General features: G+C 35.6%; 1 protein-coding gene across 5 annotated transcripts in view; it reads left to right on the top strand.

Annotated features, from left to right (window-relative positions):
• Positions 1-493: 493 nt before the first annotated feature.
• The window catches only part of LOC121329799 (slit homolog 2 protein-like), a 165,007-nt gene continuing 143,525 nt past the window's right edge, over positions 494-21,975 (top strand). For all 5 annotated transcript variants that reach the window (XM_041275661.1, XM_041275643.1, XM_041275651.1 and 2 more), the window contains exons 1-4: positions 494-1,866; positions 3,549-3,620; positions 4,758-4,829; positions 7,590-7,661. In XM_041275661.1, the coding sequence (XP_041131595.1) occupies positions 1,682-1,866; positions 3,549-3,620; positions 4,758-4,829; positions 7,590-7,661 (401 nt within the window). In that variant the 5' untranslated portion in view covers positions 494-1,681. The remainder of the gene's footprint in view (positions 1,867-3,548; positions 3,621-4,757; positions 4,830-7,589; positions 7,662-21,975) is intronic.

The following is a 21,975-nucleotide window of genomic DNA, read 5'->3' as shown; positions in this document are numbered from 1 at the left end:
CAGATATCAGAACAGTTAATTAACAGAATAATGGGGAAGCACGTGCATTGCTTTTTTTTTTTTTTTTTTTTTAAGTTCACTCCTATGAGAGACGCTTATGCTCGTGATAGGGCATTCCTGAGACCCGTTTAAAAGACTCGAAAGGGACATTATCTACATTTTAGAAGCGTATAGCAATTTAAATGTCTAGCATGACATACTAGTTCTTCTGTTTTCTTTGACTGGTTTCACAGAAGGTGGTAAAGCTGTGAAACAGTGTTTAACTTTTTATACCCTGGGAACACACGATTCCCGTTCATTCATCTTGAGTTTTCAAACTCGCCTGTAACACTCTCTATGCAAATAAGCCAAAATCGACTATCCAACAGCAGATCCCTAAGAAGCAGTAGGTTGGGCTACGAACAAATCTTTGGGTGGAATTATAGGCGGGGTTGCGGAGCTCATATAAAGCATTACACCATGTACATATCTCGGTTTAGGAGAGTAGGTGCGTTTCAGTAGTAACACTACCTCTGTTACACCATGTGAGGGGAGGTTTGTTAAATCGAAATAAGTGATTTGACCTTATACACCTTGAAAACAGATGATTTAAAAACGATCTAAAACAATAACCTCTCAACACAAAGGATTTGCCATTTTAATTAAATATTATATAAAAATAATTACAGAATAACACATCTTCTGAACAGACTGTGTTGGGGGCTCTGTTTACCCGCTAAATCAACTTCACCAAGGCACGTTCTTGGTGATACGGTACTTGGACAAATCAAGCATCCCTAAAAAAAAAAGTGCTTGGATTATTTTTTTCGATATCTTTTTTTTTCCTGCACGGTTTAAAAAAAAAAAAAAAAATTATCTTGTTTTGGCTGAAATGGAGGGTGCTTGTCATTAAAAGAGGCGGTTCTTTTTTCTGCCTGTGAACTACTGCCCACTTGCCATCAGGTGTCTCTTGGAGAGCGGTCTGGGAGACAAAAAGCAGACTCTTGGCTGACGTCTTCTTGCAAGCATTTGATCTGCCTTCAGAGAAAACGGGGACTCCGGTTTCCATACATATGACTAAACGCCTGAGGAGGGCTGTTGGAAATCTGCAGACGTAACCGTTCTCACTTCGCACTAAGAACAGCTCAGATAGCATTTTGTTAACTATTTGGATCTTAAACGTTCCGCTATCTTGACTTCTAGTGACAAGTTGATGAATGTATGAAGGGGAATCAATATCTACTAACACATGCCCTGCGCGTATTCGTCAGTTGAATTTGCCTGTGCTTATAAGCCTTTGCAGTTGTAAACTGAAATATGCTACTGCAGATTGTGTTCTGAAGTGAAGGTATCATCTGCATTTTCTTATGTGGTTTGTGTAACTTTTCATTGACTTAATCGATGCGGTATCAGCGGTCCAATCGATCCGAGTGCTGCACTTGCAAAGCTTGAAGAAGTGACTGTCCTCTCAAGCAAGCTGTTCACAGAAGCCACTTCAGACCTCTGCAGCGAAGTAGCCGGAAGGACATTTCTTCTTGATTTTATGTGTATTTTTTTTATTTTTTAATTATTTTTAATTACCAGTTCGTTTCATTTGCAACAGAGCGGACGGTTTTTAAGAATCATCATTATTGCAGTAGCATTCTTATTAAACAGCTTAAGACCTCAATTTATCATTGACACAGTTCAGAATATTACATCGATGATTTACTACCGAAGTATGTTACGAAGCGTGGTGTTTTCGTTGGGGTTATTGCTGCTCGTTTCGGGTGGAGTGGAACCCCAACAGTGCCCACCTCAGTGCTCTTGCTCCGGGACCACGGTGGATTGCCACGGACAAGGATTGCGCAATGTACCGCGTAACATCCCCAGAAACACAGAGAGACTGTAAGTATCACTTTATGCTAAGCAATTTCACGACTCATACAGTGCATCTTATTTATAACCAACAAAGTTATAGAACTCGTTGGTTTCTCGTTGTAACGTTTTCAATAGCTTTATTCTTTCTTAAACAAGAACTTACCCTTTAAACATTCCCCCCAACGTTGAGGAATATGCAATTTTCCATGGTTCTAAAACATGTAACTGTCCTATTTAGAACTAGGGGTGCATCTCAAAATGGAAACAGAAGTCGGAAACATTTTTACAATTAACAAGAGGCCTGTAGTTACATTTGCTTTTAATATTGTCAGTCACATACAAAAAAACACAACTGAGGAAATGTGTTTTCTGCTACCGTACAGCCAGTGTTGAATACTGAGAAGGTGAAGTACGCAGCGGGGCAGAAACGCACGTGAAAAACCTGACAAAATACTGTAGCCTACCGGAAGCACACCGAATTCCTAAAGTGAAAGCCTGTCAAGTTAAAACCGTGCACGTGCATTGTAAACCATGCACATTTCAGTCATTTAAATTTATCTGGATAACAGGAGGCGAATGTTGTATGTGTACATCACAGTTGTTATCTGCAAGGTATAACTCAATGCCAAAATATCGAGCACTCAAAATTGTAACCACTTTTGTGCATGTTTCAGTTAGTTCTTTAATGTTTCTGGAAAACTGAATGACAGTTTTTAAAATACATTAACTACGTTATAAAATAAAAGCCTTTGCACTGGGCGTTTACTCATCTGTAAATATTATCCCAAAAAATCACCCATGCGAGTTTGGTTCCCTTTAGAATAAATCTAAGGTTTATAGTATATATATATATAATATAGTAAATCTATATATACCGGCCTATATATATATATATATATATATATATATATATATATATATATATATATATATATATATATATATATTATATGATATATTTATAATATATATATATTATATATATTATATACATATAAGGGATTGTTGCTGTTCTTTACATTTCACACAGTTGAATTGGGCTGTTCATAGTGATTTCCAAAATTTGCATAATTACTCTGCAATGTAAGTAAATATAACATAACAATAGATTTCAATAGGCTATACATAAACAGCTTTTTCATGTACATATTGACAACTTGCAATGCAGCATAGGTAGCAAATTGTCACTTATCTCTTCTACTCAGTATGGGTGGCAGATGGCTTGTCTGGCGTGTGGGCAAGGTAGGGATAGTCAATCAACATAGGCATTACCCGTGTTTTAGAGACAATATGATGCTGTTTAACATTTTTCGTCCGTTTCCTCTTCATGTTTTCTTGAGTTTCACGAATAGTCAGCTATCTATGTTCACGAATAGCCAGCATATTATGGAAAATTGATATAATATATATATATATATATATATTATATTACATATATATATATTATATATATATCTATAGTCAATAGCAGTAATACAATAATAAATAAAAAATTTAATATTAGCCATATGTTAATCATAAGACACTAATGGGCATTGCACTTGTAGAACCACAGTCGTTTTTCACCGATAAGCAAATTTGTGCATGGTGTCAATGTTAAGTCAACAAATGTTGATGAGCAACATAATCTTACGATTACAGTTAAGTCAATGAAACTCAAACAACTAGTTACCTGTCAACTAATCTTTAACATTTTTTTTTTTTTTTAGGGATTTGAATGCTAATAACCTCACAAGAATAACAAAGTCAGATTTTGCTGGACTGAGGCACCTCCGAGTATTGTAAGTTTTACATATTTTTTTTTTGATGTCATTTTTTCCCCTTTAATCTTAGGCCTGCTAATTTACAATATTTGCACGCTGGTTTATACTTTGTAATGGTTTAAAATAAACAATTTTCCTAATTCAAAAGTGTAAGGTACACAATATGTTACACAAATTAATTGTACTTTTATATTTCTAATAACTCCAAACTGGTATGTTAGAGATTAGCCTTTACTGGTGAGTGTCTTTTCTAACCTTCATGCACACAAACAACACACATATAGGCCACGGTGTGTTAGATTTGTTAAAAAAAAAAAAAAAAAAAAAGTTGCTGTTAGGTCATGAATTAAAAAAAAGGAAAACTGAAAATATATAACCCTGATACATTATAGTAAAAAAAAATAAATAAATACAAAATAAAAATCTTTTGTATACAAAAGATGGAATTGGTTCAGAAACGACAAGTCTGGCTCATAAACGGGACTTACAGAGAGGAGCAGTGTAGTAGGGTTAGGGTTAGCCAGAGTTTGATTGTTATATTTCCCTGTGCAAAAAGGGTTTCAGAAAAGATATGAATTGTGAATTGTAGAGGAAGTCAATAAAGCATTTGGTTAGCAACAGTTTTCAATGTCATTTTGTACAAAAAGCAATCTTTGTCTTAGAGAAGTTCAATTCACAATATTGTTTTTTTTTTTTTTTTTTTTTTTTTTTTTTTTTTTGTGAATGATGATATTTAAAAAATAGTTATTACAGTAAAGACCAGTTACATTTCCTTCACACTACAATAACGATAGCTATTAAAATGCAGTGCACAGTTCAGGTAAAGTCTTTGTGCACTTGTGCTGGCAGTAAGTGATGTGTTATTCAAGCAGTGTTCCCCAGTGATCTGAAATACAAAGTAGAGGAGCAGGTGTTCATGCTTTTCTTTGGGGATTTTTTCATGTGATTGCTTTTTTATTTCCTCCTTCCACATGTGCCTCAGTGGGGCGTCAGCTGACAGCATTCCCAGTGTGATACCCAGACTGGCATAGGCATTGCTGAGTTAATTCAGGTGGACGAGAAGAGTCTGCCAGGCACTATGGTGCAGTACATTGAGGGGTTAACCACTATCCAGTCCCAAGTGCCTTGACCAGCCTGTCTTTGCTCCTTTTTCAGGCAACTCATGGAGAATAAGATTAGCACTATTGAGAGAGGAGCGTTCCAGGACCTAAAGGAGTTGGAAAGACTGTGAGTATTTTTAAAATATTTTTTAAATACAAAGCAAAGAGCATTCAGACTGTGTGAGGAAGTGTAGTGCAGTATATTCCAATGCTACGTATTACTATGACTGCTACGACTACTAATACTAATTAAAAAATTAGAGCAAAAGTTTTCCCTCCTGATTTGCTATGCCCTGTGTGCAGTTGCCAGTATTAAATGCTTCTTTTTTGGATGCTGTTCTTGGAAGAAATAACATGTAAAAGTAAATTAGACAGATGAGTGAGACACAGCATTCTGGACATCCTTTATAGGTTTTGGAATCAAACTGACGATTTCTTGCCAAATGAACAGGAAATCCTAAAAAATGACTGCTGCTGTATTGTGGAATGCATGTACACGGTGGGGCGCTATAATTAACCCACAAAGTATTATACAAAGACAAAAATCAAGCCTCTGGTTACAGAGGGTTTTTTTTACTCGTTTTTTAAGCTGTTAAAGCTTTTGAAAGCAGTATCGGGTTTATTTAACCTCTGTTACTTAAAAGCAGCGTGATAAATTGCAGCCCTTTTTGCGTATCGGATACAAACATTTTTTTTCTAATTTGTCATAGATTTTTCAAACCGTTTTTTACTGTTTTACCTAATATGCAAGCAACCCTTTTGGACTTTTCTCTGCTTATTTTTCTCTTTGTTCTCCCTTTTGTTTTGTCAGGACATTTTTCTTGTCATTGCAATGTTTCGTTTTACATAAGGGACATTGTTTTCCATATAGGGCCCTTTTTTATGAGCCCCACAGCTGTGAAAATTATTTTAGTTTGTAATTGTCAGGCCCATTTGATGTAGAGACATTGTTGTCTGACAGCCAATTTATCTCCACAGAACACTGAATTCATGAAGAATTTCTGAAGAAACTTGAGCTAAAGCTTTAAGAATTTTCTTTCAAATTTATTTTCCTTAAACACATAACACTACTCTTAAAGAGAGCTGAATTCTGACAGTGGTTTGAAGCCTGCTAAAAGACGAACATTAATCAGTTTTCATGGTAAACCCCTGGCCACAAACATGAGGTTCCCCACTTTTAATACTTTAGTAGACACATGCACGCACACTCACACACACACACACACACACACACACACACACACACACACACACACACACACACACACAGAGCAAGTCAGTTCTTGTCTAGAACAGTAACCCTTAACCTTAGCAGTATTCTAGTTTTCTCTAAAATCCCATAGCAAGAAACATATTTGTAATTTCGAGGGAACTATATTATTCTGTAATTATGGAACACTAAAGTCATTTGACTATAATCATTACTATAGTCAGAGGAAGACCTGGATTTGGTCCTCAGGAGTTCTTGTGTGTGTTTTCTATCTGTTTCTTGTCAGGAAATTGTCTGAATAGAAAACAAAACAGACACACACACACTTTTAAATTGATCCAGTGGAAAATGCTCTAGGTAGTGTATGACCTTTTAGTTTTAGAGTGGGACTCTTGAATATTTGACTAATATGGGTGTAGACTTTTAAAAGCTAACACAATGAAAACCATTGTGCTGGCTTAGTTAAGGTTGGGGATAGCTTTTTCATGAAATTAAATTGCCCTGTTGCCTGGTACGTCTTAGTAGTTGCCAGTAAGTGCATGCTCCCTCCGCTCATTAACCGTAGTGAAACTTGCTTCTTTACTAAACTATTCTCTTGTTTGGTCTATCAAAAACGTTCCCAGTTTTGCTACTAGAAAAGCAAAATGCAAGAGCAACACATAACAGCAGATAAACACCATAAAAAAATAGATGATTAAATATGAATTCTGCACTTACATGCACTGCCAAATAACTGAATCATGTCATGTTTCATTTGTAAATATTCAGGTTTCGAGACTGATACAGTTTCTTTGTTAAGACCAGTAGTCTGTTTGTTGCCTTTGTTTACTTCCGATTATCTCAAAAAACAAACAAACAAAAAGAAAAACAAAGAGAATAGACTGTAAGGATTATTCAGTGTTTTAAGTCTTGTTCCAGGCTCTTTTATTGTTGAATTCTTTGTAACCGCATATGTATACAGTGCAAGATAAATGTGGAAGATAAGATGTGTCTTGTGTAAGCACTGATATGATTGCTGATAGCATACTGCTAAAGCACTAGTTTTGTACGAGGTGCTCTGTAATCTTTCTACTTTTACGTTTGTTATTTTTTATAATGATTAAAAAAAATAAAATAAAAAAGATCAGTGTAAAAATGATTTCCAGCTAATAATCTGGAGCTGTAAATTTAATTTTAATCTAAACTTGGGTTCCTCGTGTGATCTTTTTTATAGCTTTTAAAGTAAATTGAAGAGAGAAGGCCTGTTTGCTCTATAGAGACCTTTTTACGAATTCCGTAGCTGGGTTGCTGTTTGTTTTTCCCACATCTGTTTTGTGCTCTTCCTTTGTGACAGCATTGGCTAGATGCTGGCGCTTTACTTTCTCTTAAACAAGAAGTTCAGTTTGCATTGATGTTTCTAAATGTTAAAGTGACAGTAACTGTTCCAAAGAATTCACTCAGGTTGTCGTGAAATATTTTTTTTAACCCTTTGATGGTCTGCCCTAACATATATTTCTATCATTCAAGTATTCCTTCTAAAAATCTCAGACATCTATTTAGCAACCTTTACACAAGCATAGGTTTCAAGAGCATGAAAGCTGAAGGATGTTTAGGGTTCACAAAGCTTTAAATGTAATAAAGTAGCAGACATAAGACATGCATTTTGCACTTTTCTAATTGTCTTTTTTTTCATTCCAGACGCCTGAATAAGAATAGCTTGCAAGTATTTCCTGAACTGCTCTTCCTGGGAACTGTGAAGTTATATAGACTGTAAGTATTAAAAATACACCCTGCTGGCTCATGGTGCTTATGCCATTTAAAGCCTGTGTTTTTTTTTTTATTTTGGTTCTTTAGCACCCTTTTTTTGGCTGGAGATCAACAAATTTCAGTAGACATCTAATTATAGCTTTGTTTTAAAGCTGTCAAGATTGAGCCTTTATTTCAGTGTAATTGCTCCATCGCACTTCACCCCTTACAGGTATCTCTATCTATCTGTCTGTCTGTCTATCTAGCTGTCTATCTGTATAGTAGAATACAGCAAGTAATTTGTTCCATGCTTTTCAAAAGCTATAAGCCAAAGCAATAATTGCATTATGGTGAGATAATCTTAGGCACTATGTACGCTGTGGTCTAAATACTAAAAGTGGTTATTTTGAAGTATTCATTACCTGGGCACTAGAGAAGTGTTGGAGAGTGATAAAAGATGACGAAGGAGTGTTGGTTGTGTAGCTGCAGTGCTGAATTTGTCATTTTTCTGAGATGCTGTCACAGAGTCTGCCTAAATTGAAGACATATGCCTTAGGATATGCTCTTTGTAAAAAAAGAAAAAAAAAAAAATACCAGCTCTATCCTGTTTAATAGTGTATCAAATAATAGTACTTCACAATTCTTTGTGAAAGCAGTTAATTATCATTAATTTATAGTAATTTTAACCCCCCCCCCCCCCCCCCAAAAAAAAAAAAAGGTTTACTTTGCTTAGACGAAGAGGTATTATTATCTGGAGTGCGGGCTGATGAAACTATAACTTAGTTTTAAACCACACTCTTATATGTACGTAAGACACTGGTCTGTGGTTGCAAACATACACGGCTGCTAAGTTTTCTTATCATGTTTTGTTTTTACTGCTGTTTGTCATTCTGGACGATATCTGCTTTTCAAAGTAGTTATTTGAGCCGTGAATGCATATTGTGGTGATTTGATTTTATGTTTAAATTACAGCCAAGCAGCTGCAGTAAAATGATATTGACCACTCAGGATGTTAAAAATATACAGGACACCAATACGTTTGGTTTTTGTTAGTTTTTTTGCCTACTTAAAGTACTGTACTGAACCAGGGGTAATGAAACAGCAAATTAGAAGAGTGTTTGCCTAACTCAACAATTCACACCATGGCAAATGATTACGCGCAAAGATCTGTTGATTGACAGCGGGTGGGTTTTTGGCTTGTGGTGGTGAGGGGTGTAGTGATATACAATTACAGATTTTTATAACAAACCCTTCCCCTAGCATTATCAAGTCATGTATGCATTTTAGATCCGTCCAACAAGGTGTTCAGAAGTAATAGGCCTTTCAAACTTACAAAGAAACGAACTCACACTCAAACAAGATGCCATATATAATAACAGTATATGCACTAAATATGGTCATAAATATTTAGCAAATACTAAAAAAAAATAATACGGGGGGGGGGGGGTAATATTTCCTTTGGTCCATGTAACTTGAATGATCTGGTCTTTTCCTTTATATTTTTATATAGTAACAATACCATTTCACTGCTGTCCTTCAGAAGTACAGAGGTGAATGAGACTCAATAAACTGGATATAATAGGAAAATCAACTGCTGAAAGATGAAAAGACATTTGATTGGCATAAAAAGGATGTTTCAGACTTAAACCTGAATGTGGATAAACCACTGCTAAGATTAAGTTAATTGAGCATGAAAAGAAAAAAAAAAAACTTTTTAACAAACTTTTTTTTTTTTTTTTTTTTTTTTTTTTAGTAATATTACAGCATCTGAAAAGGTCTCTGAATCTCAAATGTACTTTTTTTTATTGTGCTGAGCAACTGGCTGTAAAGCAATTTTTTTGTTATTATCTGACTTTTGCAAGTTGATATTTATGCCAACTGCATAATACCTTTAGCTCCCTTTTACAGAAGACATAAAAAAAAAAGTATTTTAAGTTTTACTTTTTGATTAAACCACAAAGATATTGCAACATGGGGGTGGCTGAAGATCCTGAAGATTAACTTACTCAGATTTGTATCTGTAGGTTTTAAATTCAACTGATATCATGTAAATATTTCATTATTAAAAGAACAACAAAATATCTACAAATATATTATCCTGACAAAAATGTATTTATAATAATAATAATAATAATAATAATAATAATAATAATAATAATAATAATAATAATAATAATAATAATAATAATAATATTGGAAAAACAGTACACACTAAAAACCCTTAGGGAAAAAATAAATGTAATTTTATAGATCCTCCGAAGCACTTCACTGTGAAAGAGACTCTCCAATGCAATTTGACCATCTTCTTCATTACACTAAAACATAATGCATTCTCAAAGTGAAAGCCTGCTGCACCTGATGTCACTGTGCTGAAATTTAATTATTGTGAGAAAAACAATTTTTTTAAAGTGCTACCATATTCAAATTACTTTTCTCATATACATCTGCTACAGACCATGTGTTGTATTCTATTGCAGAAAAAAAGACGTCCTTAATGTCTTTTGCAGCTCAGCTTGTATTATGCTACATACATGTACAACACAGCATAGTAAAGAAGCACATTTTAAAGCATTAGACCAGTAGACACATATTTGGGACACATACTTCTTATGTATAATTTTACAAATACTTTGCAGAAGACGGCAAAGTCCTAAATATTTGTCTAGTGGGCTCATATCTTTCCCTATTGAGATTGTAATGTGATTAATAGTTTACAATGGTAGAGACATGAATCCTAAACTACAGTACCTTTTAAGGCTTGGTGGAAAAAAAAAATCTAGCTACTGCCAAATGCCAGACATTGATGTTGCCTCTGTTTATATATTTTTAACTTAATTCATATACCAGATACATATTGTATTTTCCACATACCCATGATTATAGTCAATGTGTTGAGGGTAACCAGGTTTATTGTATGCTAGTGAATTCCGCAATTCACTTTTAGGCTATTAGAATATTTTAAAAGGACTTTAAAATGCTTTTTGTTTCAGACATTGCCATACCCTTTAACACAGCTCTTTGAATTAGATGCCAGTTGAAAAGGACCATAAACATCAGAAGCTAAATTGCAATGTGAAAGGGGAGTGTATACTGTATATGAATTATGATTAGACACGGTTGGCTGCTGTTAGCTGACGACTACCCATCCTCTTTTCTTTGGCCGGCTGGCAGATCGTTGCATGTTTAGGTCAAGATACATACTCAGAAATAGTCATCCGGTCACAGCTGTGGTTGTTGAGGCAAGAGCCTAGTTTAAATAGCATTTCCATTCTGCCTGTCCATTAACAGAACTCTGTAAAATAATACCAACTGTATAAACTGTGGAACAATGTAATACAATTACATGCACTTGTTGACAGAAGGAAGAGGCACAAAAAAGAGAACAGAAAAGGTAGTAATTTTAGTGGCATTAACACTTTTTGTACATTTTTAGTTCTAGTAAATAAGTTTTAAGATAACAAATGTATTTTCTTTGATGGATTGCTGAATTATGAAAATGAAATGTATTGTTGCGGTATTTATGAGATGAACTCCTATTTGTATCTGTAACTTTAAACTCTCAATCATAACATGGTACTGCAGTCTTTCTAGCTTATTAAAATAAACACTAAATAACAAAAAATAACTGTGTTCAATTATGTATTGGTAATTCAGCATAAAATGTGAAAAAACAAAACATCAGGTATCTGTTATCACAGTTTTTTTTGTTTGTTTGTTTTTGGCACTTTTTAAAATCTGCTTTATAAGGATAACGCCACCACAATTAAAAATTAAAATCCTGGGCAAGTTTCTTTTCATTACAATAGTTTAAGAAGAACTACAGCCTATTAAGATTTATGTACTTGTGACTTTTTATGTCCATGTTTTGGTCTGTTTTTGTTGTTTCATGCAAACTGTAACATTACACAAATATTTCAATGTTCTTTGCCAGTAATGAAGGGTTAGCTTCATTGTTAAATGAATGTTTCACAAAAGATTTTGCTTGCCATATTGAGTGCTTGTATTTCCAGTGACTTGGGCAACCACTCACATTGACTTGTTCTTCTACCGAACTTCTGATAAAGTGCACAGTTAACAGCCTGCTGAGTGCTCATCTGAGGAAAATAGGTTTTGACTGCTTAATTCGGCTTGTTGGATCACAGTTCATTGATTGCTGTTTGCTGCTCAGCTCAGCCAGGGCTTGCCAAGTAGTAGACCCAAATCTTTGAGAATGTATTGTCTGAAATATCAATGAACCTTTGAATTTCTTATTTACATGCATGTGTGAATGTGGAAGACAATTATTCTAAAACAGATAGAATCCAGTTTTATATAAAGACATCACTTTTTTTTTTTTTTTTTTTTTTATAAACCTGACAATAAATCTAAACCAAAACTATTTTGGGACAACAGTAGTTTTTTTGGCTTAGATACCTTAAGGCCTGAAATGAAAGTAGAAAGCTAGATGGGGGTCTTTAGAAAAATTCCTTCTGAATGAATTTGTGCCAACTATGATTAAAGTGCGGGCCACTAGATGTGTCAGAAACCATAGTTCTGTTCTTCATTTTACTCCTGGCCTCTTTGGCCCCAGCCACATTAAGTCTAACAATGGCTACATTGGAATTGCAGGTTAGAGTTGCTATGGTTACCGTTGTCTGGTCACATCGACATCATTACTCATCCAGTAAGCTGCCATGATGGCTACCGCTGGTTTTGAGTGCTGGGAACACTCTGAAGGTTTTTGATGCAAAGGCAGAATAAAAATTACTCTAAATGGCTGTCATAGGTATTTTACAACCAGAGGTGTGAAAACAATTTGTTTTTATTTATTGAATTGATGTCCTATGACTTTGTACTGCTCCTAACACGATTTAAATTGACCACCATCCTGTTTTTGAACACCCCTCAATTAAAATTTGGCCTTTGAGTTCTCATCCTTTTGTAACAATAAGAAAGTCCTCCAGTGGGAAAATAAAGCCCCTGAACTTCTGGTAAATTTACTTTGCAGTTCTGACATTTACTGCAACTCTAAATCTCACACCACTGACTTTCAGATAATGGCTTGAGGTTTGATTGCAGTGTATAAAACCCTTAATGGCCCCAATAAATTATTGTACTTGACCACTATCTATTCTAGTGAAAAAATTACATACATTTTTGTAGCAATTAATTTAAAATATTTTGTGTTTCGATGTGGATTTATAGATTTATGGATTGGCAAAATATAGTTGAAATTAAAACATCTAAATTTACATATAGAGTTTAGAAAACTCTATTCGTTCTGTTGTGGAGAACATGTTATATCAACATAACAGACACGATTCCCTTTGCAGAGAGAAAAGAGTCATGTAATTAGACTGGGGGGGTGATGTAAGGATATGCGCAAAGTGATTTGCAGGTGCAAAACCCCCATAATGCTGCCATAAATCATGCTTAGCCACTCTAAAGTCTGATTTTACCGGTTGCTAATAATGCAGCGTATGTAAAGAATGATGTTCACCTGGCATTCTGCACCCACTATCAAATTTGCACTTTGCAATTAATCCATTAAAATTATATTGAAATGCATTTAAATGAAAAAAAAGAGCATAAAATTAGGCGGGATCTCGATACTAAGTAGGCGCAAACATTATAATGTGATGAAATAATTTTTCCTTGTACTTTGGCAATTGCTGACCTTCCAAAACCGTTACACCCCTTCTTACAAGTTGGAAACCACTGTAGAAGCTAATAACTAAGAGCTGTATAAAAGCACACACCTGCAGAGACCTGTCATTGGCTTCAGGATGGCTGCTGTGGTTCACTTCCTGATACAGCGACACTTGGCTCTTTTTGAGGAGAGGCAGGAACACATTTGGAGGAGAAGGGCAAGAGGAAGAAGACCTTGGGATGCTAGAGGATGTGGTGCTAAAACTTTATTGTCAGTCCGCTAGTCATTCTAGACCTAATAGCTGAATTGAGGGATAAGCTAGGCCCCAGCATCAATCTATCCCTGCACGTTTGAAAGTTCTGTGTTCTCTGCACTACTTAGCTTCTGGTTCCTTTCAGACCACAGTTGGAATGTCTGGAGGGATAGCCCAATCCACCTTTTCCAGAGTGCTAGGCACATTTCTGGATGTCATGTTAAAAAGGGCAGGCTAATACTAACTCTCAGCTCCTTTTCAGAAAAAGTATTTTTTTTGCTTTGTATTTTTATGCTCCACAAATGTCATACAACGACCTGCTCTCTGTACTCCTAACTTCTGCACCCGCTAAGTAGACTGATGCACTCATTAAGACGCTCATTATCATAACTGCGGATCATTGTGTGTGTGTGTGTTGAACCATTTGCATTGTTTTTAAGCTTACATAGGGCGCAGTGCAAAATAATTGCCTGGTCATAATGCAATTTTAATTTTTGCACCCGCAATTATTTGCACTCATGTTTGCCTAATCCGCTGTCATTTTTTTGTGTGTCATTCCTGAGATTGGGTAGAATGCTTTGCCAATTCTGTCAGGTTTCACAACTCAGGAATCTGCGGCAGACCAGCAATCATCAACAGGAAGTGGTGAATACAGAGGCAGGCCACTGGGGCACTGGGGCTGATAACAGCCTGCGTTTGCCAGCAGAAAAGCTGTCCAGGTGATTTTGATTTAGGTTTAATGACAGAATAGAAGGAAAGGGGGTTAGCTACAGAAACATTCCCAGGGTGACATGATTTTGTCAGGAAATTAGTTTTTTTATGGATATAAATCTACAAAGGGACAAGGGAGGTTTCAGTAGTTGGTGTCAAAATTCTGTGCAGCCTCTTGTCACCTAGGGTTAAATGTACTTGGCTAAGGACGCACCTAGAATTGGATACTTTCATTGTAATTAGTGATAGTAGGCTTAGGTAATAACATAACTAAATGTTAAAGACACTAGTCATTCATTCAGGTTGCAGGTGGTAACGTGAATTTTTTCCATGTTAGTAATCGCATACAGAAAAAACAAACAGAAAAAATGAATTCCTACTGAATGAATCATGTGTACACCCCAAACAGATCAGATTTTTTTTTTTTTATAGTCTTGATTTAATGTGTTAGGGAACAATGTGAAATGAGTCTTGCTGTAGAAAACATCTCACCAGCCACCCTTAGGTGAGTTCTAGGGAGCGTTTCCTGCATGCTGTCAGGACCCAACAGCTCCATCCCATCCAATATTTTCATAATTCCCCCGCCCCCCGCTCCCGAAACATTACATTTATGTTCTTTACATTTCCTTTCAAAACGTTGCTTTTAATTTGATTAAACATCAGTATTAATACTGTTTTGGAAGTCCGTTGAAAACAAAGCAAATATTTCTTTTGTTGTTGCTTTTATTTACTCTATTTCCAATGACTGGTTTTCTAGGCTGTGCAAATGCGACAGATGGATAATGTGTATTCTATTAGATTCAATAATAGATTTTGTTGTTGTGGAATTGTATTTTCACCTTCTGCTTCTTATCATTGGTCCTGCTGCTTCTGCTGTTAAACTTGATGATTCTTCTTTGTGTCTTCTTGTAGCAAAATAAATTAACTGTGGATGAATAATGTATGATTGCTATATTGATAATTAAAAAATCAATATCTATATACTACTCATTTTTCTTCACCAAACCATTCTAAATGTGCATTGCTCTTATCAAGTTCCACTTTGAATATGTTTGAACTTCCTCTAGCTGTCTGTGATATTTCTTTAAGGTCAGATTGGTCAATTGAATTGAATTTTTTTTTCTGAAGGCAGTTTACTGTTGATTGATTGCAGGTCACTGCAAGCTATTTCTGAACAAGAACGAATTTAAGACTGATGCTAAATCTAGGTCTCGGTGAACCGGCCCATTGTTGTCGACTATCTAAGAAATGAAGAATTGGATTTTGGTTCAACTAAATTACATTTTCTTTCCTTTATGATATTCGTTCTGTGCTATGAATCAGTTTGGCAGATAGTGTCACAGTGATGTTTTCTGTACCCAGTGAGGGACGTGGGTGACACTAGATGAGCTCTGACTATACAAAAGGACTAAACATGTCAGAGCTGAGGCCTTTTTTAAAAAAAAAATAAAGTCCCTGATAAACTTACAAGAAGAATGTCTGTCAGTATCAGCAGCGCATTTGATTTATTAAACTATAGCGTGTTTAATTGTTGGTGTACAGAGTCCGTTGACTAGGTGCTTACTTGATGGTTTACCTTGGTAAGCTTCGATATATTATTAAACCTATTAGACAGAGTTTGGGTTAGAAATGTGATCTCAGTTTTAGGAAGTAATGAAAGTCAAAAAGGTCTGCAAGGGCCAACACTGTCTTTCTGTGAAAGGGAAAGGGTTCAAGAAGCCATAAAGAGAACATCTGTGACCAACAAAGCCCTTGGGTAAGCCTGTAAGTGGAGGAAATTATTTTGACTGAAATTTAGATGAAAAATAAACAAGGCAGCAGGAGAAAAGATGAAAAAATCAATATGGCCACACAATGACTAAGGAAAGATTAAACCTTGAAGTTACTGAATAGCAGCGGAGAGACAGCAGAAAGGTTAATTGCTTCCCCCCCTATGGTTGCAATTGATTGAAAAAAAAAGCCCTAATTCAAGTTTTGTTTGTACTGAGTCTTAAACCATCAGAATGTTCTATTTAAAGTAGAGGAATGCAATGTAAGGGGAAGAAAAAAAAAGCAAGGGTAAAAAGTCATTGCAGGCCGACAAATGTTCTAATCCTCACAAAATGCTGGAGAAATTAAATTTGTTCTTTATTGCCCAGAGTGTTACCTAGGTCACTGGGCGATGGGAAAATTGGATGGGGAGTTGGGCAGGCCTGATCTTTGTTTTGTGTCTAGATTCTTAACCTTGGTCATGACAAGCCATCTAACAGAGCGTTGTGGGAACCTTGTCGGTTAGTAATGGAATTTTTTTTTTTTTTATCATCCTTCGTTTACAAACTTTTCTGCAGTCAATTCAGTCATCCGGGATAAGAGTGTTTGAATTTTATTACACAATAATCATTTAATTAACAACTGGAAAAAAAAAAAGAAAAAAAAAAGGTTTTACAAAAAAATATATAGGGAGCCTTTATTGTTTGTTTCCTAGGAACCCTGATATCCCAAGTTTGCCAGTCTGCATTTCAATACAGCACTCCCGAAGTGACCAATTTGTCTGTTATACACAAGGCCTTCATAAACCGCTGCAGGCTTTATGCTGTTTATTAGTTAGAAATGCAGTTTAACCCCTTTTCACCCCTTGTGTCCTATCTTTGGTTTCGAAAAGTGTTTTGTAATATATAATGCTGGCAAAGCACACAATCAGACTGGATAATAACTCTTTCATTCAGAGACCGAAAAACAAGAGTGCCGAGCTCTGCCACACAAACGAGTCTGCTGATAAAAGTAAAAGTGGTAGCTTGCTTTTGAATTTTGCTCTATTTCATTTTTTTTTTTTTTAAGATTGGTTAGTGGGTTTTAATTGAATTGCCAGAAGAGGTGTGAAAAGTAGTGTGTTAAAGGAGTTCCGTGGTATTTAACAGATTCCATTAAATCTTTTAAATCTGAGAAGGAAGTGGACAGAAAAGATTAGGTGAAGGGCCAAGATATTTGGGGAAGGTAATCAGCTTTTAGAATGGTTTGCTAAGGAATTCTCATCTCATTGTTTTAGAACTTAATGTTGTTCTTGCTTTTTTAAACTCCCCCCCCCCCCCCCCCAACAAAAAAAGTGTTTCTGTTAGACATGCTCAAATATATATCAAGTATATTATTTTAGTTTCTATATTTGTAACTTTTGTGTTTAAATGTATTCGATTGAGGTGATCAAACTAAAATCGAAGGAGCTGATACGATGAGTTTGAAATGTGTTTTTAACCCTTTTTTTTTAAGTGAAGGTTTGAAAAGCAAAACAAAAATATCAGATCACTGAAGTCCCTCAGATTCCATCAGTAACACCGCTTGTGGGTTGCTGTCTGAGCTACAGATGCCAGCACTTTAGAGCAAAGCGTCTTAGTGAAAAGAATGCCAACAATGGAGAGTTTCCTCTTGGAGCAAGAGGCCTAGCAGATGACAGAGCAGGAATCTGGCAGCTTTAATGTCTGTATCCATCCCGTGTTTCCGTTGCCATTAGGATAAGAGTTTATTGAGTGAAATCTCCACAAATTACACCCCCTCCCCAAAGAGATTACTTTGACAGCTATGGCTAGGGTTGCCACTTGCCCGGGCATGAGCCAGACAGTCCGGGAATTGGTATCTGTGTAGGAATTAACAAGCCCGGATGCTCTAATGTCCAGTTTTAAGTGAAACACATAAGAAACACCAACCTTCCTTTAATATTTTTTTTGACATACATTAGTTGCTTAAACGATTTCTACTATCATTTTAAAAATGTACTGTTCAGTATTGATCAGTACATTCCACTGTGTCCCCAGCATTTGAATAATACTGGGAACAACGAACATATCCATGTGATGTAAACAATCCAGTTGAGGGGTTGCAGTCACTAGACCCCAGCAGGCTGTGCCGCCATATTGGCGGTCAAAACAACCATGGCGGCTAATGCAGAAACGTTATCTTCCACAGCAAAATGTAATGTATTTGCAATCACAGAGCACACGTCTTACCTCCAGTCACAGGAATTAGAAATGTATAATGATAATTGCCAGATACCAGGAATTTGTGACCCCTAATGAGCACCCCCGGTGAGCGAGCACACTTTGACGTGATTTGACCAAGTTTCTTTTTTCCTTTTAAAAACACTTACATGTTACTAATTAAGAAAATGTACATTTTCAATTGTTTGTTTCAAAATACAGTACTAATATGAATTATATACAGTATTTCTATGTTTGTATATAAACGTTTAACATCTCAATTAAAACAATGTATATGACATACTTGGTATAGAAGTGCATCATAACTTTGTATGGGGTAAAAAAAGAAGCCAGAAAACTTTGTTCTACGAATCGTCAGTAAATGGAATCTGTAGATTTTTTTGTTCCTGTAAAATCAACTTCAGAGACTGACTGCTAAACTAATTGAAAGCTAAAAATTAAAAAATGTGACAGTTCGAAATCTACTTTTATGGCTTCCGGTAGACTTTTGCAATATCATTTTATCGTTCCTTTGATTACATGATGGTAAATAAAAGATCTGAATTATGTTCATGTAGTTATTTTTTTAAAATGATGTTTAAATCTTAAAATTCTAAGTGATGCAAAACTTTTGGCCATAGCTGTTGGTATATGGATGCGGCAATGAATAGAATGAACCACATGTTGTAATGCATTGTAAAAACTGCATGCCCTTTGCTAATCCTACAAAACTGACTTTATTGAACCAGCTGCTTTATGTTATCAGAACGAGGGGACACAGATGTGACCACATTAAGAGGTTTTCACTCTATCATTTGAGGAAACAGAAGAGAATACTGGAATTTAGCAATAGCTTAGCAAATTGGTAGGATATGGGGAGTTTAAAAGGATAGAGGGAATTGGTGTCTTCTAAAATGCTGTGGTTATAGCAGCTTTGGTCATAGACCTCTAGGGGATTAATACTGTCAAAGGCTTAATTCAGAAAAGTCACAGAGTATCTGTGAAGATGAAGTGTGTTTAAGTCATTCCTCTCCATTCATATGGATTTTCTTGTAGGCTAAGCATGGAAATAAAACAGTAAAGAACCCAAAGTAATAATATATCTATTTGAGAGTGTATTATACAGGGAACCCACCCCCTGTTACATTTAACCAGAACAGAGTTCTCTCTTATGATCACACCGTCCATTTTTCTGATTTATATAGTTTTGTACATACATTATTACTTTGAGGGATGAAAGAAATGGAAATAAACACTGAGCAAATCAATAAAATCTAATTAACAATCTCATATAAGGTGCTAAAATTTGTAATTGCAAGGGGACAAGAAATAGGTTCCAAGTACAAGGATTGTTTGTAGATTGACGGGTGATTGACAGAGCACACAGTTCCAGTGTGCCGATATCCCATGCTGAGTGCAGCAAAGCAATGCAATATCACATAAGCCTCAGGAAGGGGCCACGATCCATTTTTTATTAAAAACTTGTTTAGGCCTCTGCTTGCAAACACAGCTTTTAATTAATGAATGAAAAGTGCCACTGTCTTGCTTTTTAGTGCTTAGACACTTGGGGAAGTAAATATTATAATACAAGGCAAAGTAAATAGAAACAACAGTCTCCGTCTAAGACTACCAGGAAGAGCTTGCCCTTAGAAATCTAAGTAACAGTGTGACTACTTTATTCATTTCCTGAAAGCATCAGTGGAGAGTCAACACTCATTACCTTATTAATGCGGTTTTAACAATCATTACCTTATTAATGCGGTTTTAACAATCATTACCTTATTAATGCGGTTTTAACAATCATTACCTTATTAATACGGTTTTAACACTCATTACCTTATTAACGCGGTTTTAACAATCATTACCTTATTAATGCGGTTTTAAGTTAGAGATGGTGTAGTTTCTGCTTTAGGGTAACCTCTCAGTATATATGTATGCTGTCGTACAGACTTATTGAATGTGTAATTGTTTGAACCCAGTACAGTACAAATCAATGCATATGACACAAATAGTTATGTTTGGTACAAAACAGGAGAGCATAGACCAATCCGTAAAGATGTATGCTAACAGAACTACCCTAAATGTATCTTTTAACAATTCCAACAAAATATCTTCCTGAAAAAAAGAAAAAAAAAAACATTCAAAAAGTTATTTTGAAGCATTTTAGGGAAGTCATATTACAAATTGAAGAAGGAAAGGCACCTGCACCTTGGAATGTAAAGACCTTTAAATCTCATGAAAGAGATCATTGAACTAATCTGTGTATTTCAAAGTGACTGCATGAAAAGCCATTGACATTAAGTGAACAATACATTTTTTTCTCTATAAAAAATATACTATACAATACCTTTTTGTTGAATTGCTTAGGGCCCTTTCACACCTAGTACGTTTGACCATCAGATGTGGATTGAAGTGCGGTTCAGTTCGATTTGTTTGGAGTTATATATGAAACCTCAGAGACTCACGTAATCGCACCAGGACAACAGCACAGCATGTAAATTATTCTCCATGTTGGGCCTGTTGGAAAATGTTTTTCCAGATCGAACTTCCGCTGTAGTAACCAGCAACGTGAAACCAGTAGAACTCTAGTCTAGATGAAGCTGCAAGTGAACTAAATAAAGACATTTGAAATACATTTTCTGGTGCGAAATGTACCGAAACAAGCCTGAATAAGATGAGTTTGTTTGCAAGTGAACTAGGTGTGAATGTGCCCTTACACTGTGTGCGTCCTCCTCAGTATGAGGCCTACCTCCTACCGACCGAGCAACAGGCAGTTTTGTGCACGTGATTTTTAAAATGTTTAAGACTGTGGTAGGTAATCTGAGGATGGAACAACATTTTAAAGACAATTTTATTTTATATATCTTTTTTGGAAAAACAAATTGTTTTCTAGCTAGAGTCCCATTTGCAGCAGTGTATATTTGATGGAATGGCATTACATCAAAGAGTGTCTCATGTGTTGCCCAACTTTGTTTTATGGAGAGTATAAAAAAGAAAAACATACTATAGTAGCTTAGCTTTTGTATTGTATGATGTTTGATTTGATGCACTTTCTTTGTAGACATTTTTTGGTTTTAAAGAAGAAATGAAAACGACCTCTTGTCTGTAGTTATTACGGGATCATCATAGAAAGAGCCAGGTTGGTGGTACATTTTTTTGTTGTTCTGCTTGATAGTTGGCTCTCAGGATGAGGGCCAGGGGTCATGGAAGAAGTGTCATGGTATCTAAAGAGCTGAATAATGAAAATGTCAGGAGTAAGTGGGAAGATGATGGTAAACAGAATTGAATAAAGCCTGCCCTTTTCATGATGACAAGTACAACATATTACTGTTACCAGAAGACAAAGCTACAAAGGCAAATGGAAGCTTTATATAGAATGATAGTTACAAGCTGCTGCTCTTTGGGTTGCTGACCCAAGCTTTAGTCTCACTTTCTATTCTGGAGACTGTTTCCTAGACTTTCTCTGAAGTTCCTAGGCATTTTAAGGAACCAGAATGAATTATGTGGCCTGCTTTCTTTTGATATGAAACAACTACTGGTATGTTCTCTTTATTATTTGATCTGCTCAAATGGCCACCCACTACTCTATCTACTGTTTAGATATGCATTGTTTTCGTCAATGTGGATTGTGTTTCCTGAGCTTAGTTTGCTTTGAATGGATTTCTTTATGATATATTTGCAAACAACAAAGGGAGAAAACGACAAGTTTTGTTTATTTCCATTTGAATGATTTCGATTTGAATGATTAAAAACCTGTTATTAGCATGGCAAGTTACATTATACAGTGCATGATTTTTT

The sequence above is a fragment of the Polyodon spathula genome, chromosome 2 (genome assembly GCF_017654505.1).
Source record: "Polyodon spathula isolate WHYD16114869_AA chromosome 2, ASM1765450v1, whole genome shotgun sequence".
Lineage (NCBI taxonomy): Eukaryota > Metazoa > Chordata > Actinopteri > Acipenseriformes > Polyodontidae > Polyodon > Polyodon spathula.
Note: the sequence above shows the minus strand (reverse complement) of the source record. Positions and strands in the feature narration are given on the sequence as shown.